The sequence below is a fragment of the Lygodium microphyllum genome, chromosome 11 (genome assembly GCF_053477565.2).
Source record: "Lygodium microphyllum isolate KBCC chromosome 11, Lygodium_microphyllum_v1.1.10, whole genome shotgun sequence".
Taxonomy (NCBI): Eukaryota; Viridiplantae; Streptophyta; class Polypodiopsida; order Schizaeales; family Lygodiaceae; genus Lygodium; species Lygodium microphyllum.
In genome coordinates, this window is record NC_141145.1 from 117,480,910 (window position 1) to 117,488,250 (window position 7,341).

At 37.1% G+C, this 7,341-nt stretch overlaps 1 protein-coding gene across 1 annotated transcript; it reads left to right on the forward strand.

Annotated features, from left to right (window-relative positions):
- The first annotated feature begins 3,838 nt into the window (after positions 1 to 3,838).
- Positions 3,839 to 5,679, forward strand: LOC148029277 (uncharacterized). Its single transcript, XM_087688040.1, has 2 exons — positions 3,839 to 4,387; positions 5,501 to 5,679. The coding sequence occupies exon 1, from the start codon at positions 4,014 to 4,016 to the stop codon at positions 4,374 to 4,376; it is 363 nt and encodes a 120-aa protein (XP_087544166.1). The 5' UTR covers positions 3,839 to 4,013; the 3' UTR covers positions 4,377 to 4,387; positions 5,501 to 5,679.
- Positions 5,680 to 7,341: the final 1,662 nt, after the last annotated feature.

A 7,341-nucleotide genomic window follows, 5' to 3' on the forward strand; every position in this document is an offset into this window, starting at 1 on the left:
GGTATGGATACCTCGTCGTAGTTGAGAGGATATCTGTTGTAATCATGAATGATGAGAGGAGGAGGGTGGTGTCTCACATGAGACAGTTGTGTCAATAAGTTTTCCAACACAACATCTTGGACCATTGGAAGAATATACCCAAGGGGAGTAAGGACTATATAGCAACATCCTTTCATGAGGTATTTCTAGTACCTACGGCGGTAGAGAGGTTTTCCACTGGGTGGATGATGAAGTGTATGCATGCATACATGTCACATAGATGATCAAATGCACGCAAGGCACTCAAGAGTGGCGGCTCAGAGTTGGCAACAACAGGGAGGCAGCAGGGCATGATTGGAGCAAGGGTCATGCATCATCTGGGGAGTGGTGGCCACAGGACTTATCTGGAGGACTTTGTAAGTTTTTCTTTTGTTCTTCTCGCTTTCTTATTTGCAATATTACTTGTACTAAAAATAGTGTTTTTAACAATCCTATTCTATTTTCTTTGTAGCACTTCATTACAAACTATGATCCCACCGGCTTGGAGACTCGATATGTAGAGAGACACCGTCTCATTGCACTGATTAATAGGCTACACGCATGCGGCAATCGAGCAAGTCAATCATCTTTCTTGTTTGTAATTACTATTTTTTTTAAAATGCATTATGGTGGACTGATGTGTAGTTGTTCATTTTTCAAAGTCCCTTCGATGCTCTTTTGCATTGAGATGAGCTTTTTGATGGCAAGGATCTATAGCTTTCTGATTCGTGGAGCACACACCCTCTTCTTCTTTGGTCATGTGATCTGTGCAAGCATCTCCCATGTACTATTCTTTAGATGTACTTATCATCCTTTGTAGCTTACCATAATTCCATGAGTTTTTATAAACAATCTTATACTTATTCTATATATCAGTCTTGTGGGTTCAAGTACATTTTGTGCTAATCTTGACGACCATTGCATATCTAATATGTTATTATATTTGTAGAATATTACACAGTACATGGTGCTATAAGCTGCCCTATCACAATTTATTTTTCTCTATAACCATCACTCTTAGCATTGTAAATTTACTACATGCATCGTTATTGGTGTCACAATATACGTCGCAAACCGTCGCTATATGCATCACTATTTGTGTCACAAAAGTGACAAAAATAGTTACGATTTTATATAAATGCTAATACTGATGCATTTGGCGACAATGGGGGCAATTTTTTTAATGAACATTTGCGTTGCTTTGAATGTCGATATGAGGGTTGTATGTTGTAGTGCTATACCTTGTAGTATAAAAAGCTTCTTCTTGACTATTGAATGCATCATTTGGTATTAAGTTCCTTATGTCCAGTTCTTTCTCTCTCTCTCTTGTACTTTGTTTTCTTTCTTCTCCATCTCAGCTTCTTACATTATGGCATATGAAGCATCACACATACAGACACACAATGAGTATTAGATACTAGCCCATCTCATGGCAGCATTAATATGTTAGGTACAAGGTTGAGACATGGTTCTACATACAACACACATGCTCAAAGAATGTCCAAAGACAATATCTAACAACACCACTAAGATGGATCATTTGAGACAATGTAGTCAAAACTGAAGCTTTGAATCACTATGTGATGCCACTCTATCTCAAGGGATTCACTATATGTAAACCGTTTATATCAATGCATTCAAAGAATATTTAAAAATATCATTATTTGTGAACTTTTTCCAACTAAAACTTATCCCTTTTCTATTAAATTTACAATAACTTCTTTATATAGCACCTTTTTGTATGTAAAGAATGTGTTAAATTTATCTTTTGAAAACCCTTCTTTTTCCCACATGATATGCTTACATATTTGTAAGTGAAACCCCCCCCCCCCCCCCCCCCCCCCCCGCCCCCCTCCGTCCCCCCCTAAAAAAAGAGCATTGTATTGTATGAAATAATTCTTAGCTTGTATTAATGTGATTTTTGTAGAATGTGATTCTATTAGATCATAGTGGTTATTATCAACTTTACTTAGATGTGGCTTGATAATGAAGAGGTAAGTTTTCAAACATATTATTGATATATTTTGAAAATATACATATGTGAAACTACCTTCTTTAATATATGATTGCTATCCAAAGACCTACGTGAAGAATATGTATGGATGACGTAAAAGCTAAATACTAAAAGCACAACCTTATATATGTGTTTTCTTTTGATAGCCTTTGTGCTTTACCTTGTAACATCTCCACAAAGTATTGATTTTGGTGTTTATAGTATTGTTTAGTGCATGGGCCACAATGAACAATAGGTGATGCTTGTGAGTGCAATACATATCATGAACATTACTCTTATTGCACAAATCATGGCTAACAATAAGAAGTGCTAATCTATTTTGGTAATATTGTGCTTTGTGCAAGTTTGTCACATATCTCTAGCATGTGGTTAATAGTTAGATTAGTATTGTGAATAATTGAATCACTAAATTCTATGTTGGAGCCCATGAGTAACCACTATAAATCAACTATGGTCAGACTTTAATGTTTTACTTAGGATTACATACAGATATAGTTTTATAAAACCAAGGGTAAAATCAAGGGTAAAATCAAAAGCTATACATAGATGCAAATCACTTCTTGGCAACATAGGAGCTCCATACTTTTCATCTCAGACTAGACTTTTGGTTAAATCAATTACATGTAAGATGTGTTTTACTTAGGATTACATATAGATATCGTTTTATAAAACTAAGGGTAAAATCAAAAGCTATACATAGATGCAAATCACTTCTTGGCAACATAGGAGCTCCATACTTTTCATCTCAGAATAGACTTTTGGTAAAATCAATTACTTGTAAGATGTGTTGTGTCAGTGAGCATTCTCATGATCACAATCCAAAGTGGTGATACTTAAGTCAACAAATTCCCCACATTACAAAGGCATATGAGAATTGGTAGATAATTGATGTTTTAAGAGTAGGAATATTTTAGTTCCTTTTAAAATAAGAACACTATTTTGTCCACTTATGAACAAAAATAGTGCTAGTGGAAGCAAAAAAAAGCATCTTGCATTGTCATCATAATTAAATAGTTCCTAACAATAAAATGAATCCAAGGGTGATGGTTAACCTAGAATTATCCCATATATTGAAAGGTAATGACCACTTTGCCAAAGAGCATTGTGGTGGATGGACCCTCAGCATTCACACTTTAAATAGTCTAAAGAAACCAATAAGGTTACACTCACCAAAAACAAAATTTGCCCTACCCTAATAATTTAGTGGTAGTTTTACAAATTCTATAATTTACACATAAGTTCAACAAGAGCCAAATATTTGAGCCATGTAAACTTTTATATATTTGGGATTTTGCAAAACCTTAAGATAATGCATCATTGAGTGTCACTCTATTGCCTCGTCACTATCACTCTTTTTGTGGATCCTTTATTTATAACTAGGCCTAGGAAATAGCAAAAAACCCAAAAAAAATTATTTGATTGCCATATAATATATAAAATTAAACTATTAAAAAAGTTTATGCAACTCATTTGGAAAAATATATAACCACGGTGGTAGATGTTTGGAACCCATTTAAAACATAACACATTAAGTAACCTTGCCGGCCAACAGTTTAATTCGATAATAATAGATGTGCCATGTCAACAAGCAATAGCTCAACTGATCGAGACGGGGGTAGCTGTTTTTCACAATCTGCAAGCGACTCCTCCCAAGTCCACATTTTCCATCCTGAGAAGGCCCAAGCAAAGCCAAAGAAGGGAAGACACTTTAAACATTGCTGAGAACTTTACAAGCTGTGCCAACTGCCATTATCAGGAGTTGGCAATTGCACCTTATCCACGCTGCTGATTGGCTCTAAGGATGCGCATCTACAGGCTATATGGCGACTTTATATAAAGCCGAGCTGGGAAGAGCTACTCTCTTACAATACAATCGCAGTTTGTTTGAATTGCCATCCATAGTACTGTGGACTGAGTAGAGCAGTCGTGTGCTGCAGGGGGTTTAGGTTACTGGGTGGGTTGCGTCGATAGGGCCGGTATCATGGCGCTCGCCCGCGACAACGTCGTAGGTCGTGTGAATATTAATATAGTGCTGGTATCGTCACTGCTGCTGTTGTCGCTGACGGCACTGACGACTGCTGATCGGGTGGCAAAGGTTGATATCTTCAAAGAAGCGGACTGCGTAGGAACTCCGACCAACACCTTCTCCTTGCGCAGCCAAACGTGCCAGACGTTCGACGAGCAGCAGGGCGCGATCCAAGTCTCCAACATTAGCTCCACCACCCTTGTGACCTACTACAACAAGATGGACTGCCAGCCCTCCAGTGTTGTTTTCGAAGGCCCCGGACCCGGCTGCCTTGCAGACACTTACAAAACGCTGTGCGGCCTCTTCATTCAGAGTTGATGCGCCCGGAGGTGCGGCTCGTTCTGTTTACTCTTTTTTCCCATCATCGCTGCACGTTGCTTCTCTTTCTATTTATGCGCTAGAGTGCTCGAAGTGGAAGGACAGTCCAAATTTTCAGAGTATTACACAAATTCCGGCTATAATTTCCACCTTGTGAGGTATGGCAACATCATAAGCTTTCTTTTCGACGGAGGGACCACATACCTAGCTAGGTGTGGTCGGGGACCTTGGGGTTGCTGGGTTAGCTCCCTACCCCCCATTGTACCTAGCTATGCATCCAATGTTTCCCTCACACAAGTTCATGCCATTCAATACTAGATGGGAAAATAGACCCCTTTTCCACAAGAGGAAATGTTGAGAACTACTTGCATATACCGAAACTTCAATTTCTTTGTGAACAAACTAAAAGAGTAAGCTATCTGTCTTATCATATGTACATATTTATTTTGAAGGGAATTTTTTTAAAAATACAATTCTTGTGAATGATAAAGCCTCCTTTCAAGGATACTCAAACTTTCAAATCCGAGGCCACGCTCGCAAGGGCCCATTTTTTAAAACATTTTTTAAAAGATAATGCCAAATATATAGTGATGATGAAAGGGAGATCTCAAGTTCTTAGGCTATCATAATGGCTAGGGGATCTTAGGTAGAAGTAGCATGTTCTTGAGGAGAAGGTTACCCCTAGTTCACTAGCACTTTTTAAATGCTCATTAGCAGAAGGTTACCAATATAAGGCATGAATGCTCTATCAAGAATTGTGCACTTATTTTTTAGCTTTTTAATTAGTCATTTTCTTACAAATAATTTTTACAGTGGGCTTTTTCTCAAGCTATAAGCATCCATTATTGTTAGCTCATGTTGCATGTTGCAAGTCTAAACTAGAGTTTTGTGAAGTCTAGTAATTAAAAGTTATGCCTGATTATATAGCATATATGAGGGTCACAAACAATGCCATGTATACTTAGTAGCATATGAAATCATGGATGTACAACATGTCTTGATGTCTAATAAATTTTCCTCCCCCAAACCATCTATATTACCTGTCTAGCTATGTTTTTGTCATAAACTCGCCATGTTGCCTCGCTTATATGGTTCCCATAACTTCAATATACAATTTTTTGCAGGTGGCGATGGGGACATGGGTCTCAATCTAGCTATAGCTTGAATAAAAATTATGCAATGGTGTAAGCTTGAAAGATGGATTGGTAGACAAGAACCTTCATGGACCTTCAAAAGTCTAGACTCTTGTAAACCTATCTTAACTAAATAATTGAGTAAACAAATACAAGATAAATGTTTGTTATGTCCCTTTTAACATAATTTCTTACTATGTTTTAGCACTTTTGTAACTATTCATATTCTATGAGAGATAGTGGTTGGCTCATGTGCATGTGATGCATTGTCTCATTCCTTCATTTCTTTGCTTTTAGTTTTTCCAACATAAATGTATACCAAAATCGAGCATGATAATCCTCTTTGTTCCTCTTCCACACACACACACACACACACACACACACTCTCTCTCTCTCTCTCTCTCTCTCTCTCTCTCTCTCTCTCTCTCTCTCTCTCTCTCTCTCTCTCTCTCTCTCTCTCTCTCTCTCTCTCTCGTGTTGAATTATAAAGAGTCTAGTGTGATTAGACCTTTTTTTGGGATCATGTTCATGTTAAATATTGTAATTGATCTGTATATGTAGGTGAACATATTTTGTTTGCACACACAACTTCTAATTTGTTCATAAGTATGAAATCCTCTATGTTTGTGGATATGTAAAATGTGTGTCTACTACAGGGTCCTCAATTGTGCTTAGTTTGAGATTTGTTCTTTTACAGTTTGAAAATACATAATCATGTAACTTACTACCTTGATTTATAGACAAAGTTAACATGATGTGGACTATTGCATTTCTTTCTTTAGAAATCCAACATGTATTCAAAGATGGAGGTCTCCTTTGAACAATATCTCATCCTTTTCCCAAGAAAGTGATACACATGTTCTCTACTAAGGCAATCATGAATGAGATTGTAGAGAAAGTAGGCAATTGATCAAAAGTATACTTGAGGTCTAGAAGGTATTACTTGAGGAATGCATGGGGACTCATTCTATTTGTGGAGATAATTGCATATGCTATATTGAAATGTGCATTATTTAGATGTGCAAGTTCTTGCCAATAATTATCTTGTAGGAAACGGTAAGTTTCTTTGGTAGGCATGCTTTGCTCTTTAATGTAGAATCATTTGTGGAAGTATCACCCATTGTGTGAGTCAACTCCCTTGATATTACAAAGTTGTTCTATAATCAAGCTAGTATGTATTTACTCAAGGGGTCGACTATATGTATACCCTCTATATGATGTGCATTTAAGGTTTATTTATAAATGCCCTTATCTCATATTTTGCTAAATAAAACACACCCTTCTTGTTCAATCTTTATATAAACCCTTTATTTGGCACCCTTCAATATTTAAAAAATAAGTAAAAATATAATTTGATAAATCCCTTATGTTGAGCCCATGTGATACACATATATTTTTGGGTGACCCCCCCTGGAGTATATTTGCATCTTAGATCATTAAAAAAACAAGAGTGTGACCATTTGGTGACAAAAAGGTGTTGAACGAGTTACATGCAGATAGGTGTTTCAAAGAATTAGACAAACATAGTTCTTCAAAGAAAACACCATCATGTGCTATTATGCACATATATAAAGCACCCATAGAATGACCATTAGAGACTAGTGGAATGCACAACAATATTGGAGACTGGGGCACAAATTGGATACCGTATGTGTACGTAGCGAGTGTCGGAAGGTCCCCAAGAACAAAGAACTCTACTTTTTGCTCAAAAACCAAGAGAGAAAATTTGCACGGCATGAAGCAAGAAGACTAATTGGGTACAATCTCCCCCCATGCCTTGTGTGAGCGCTCCAGAAAGCATGTATTTAATATATTATTCATCTCCAAGCTCA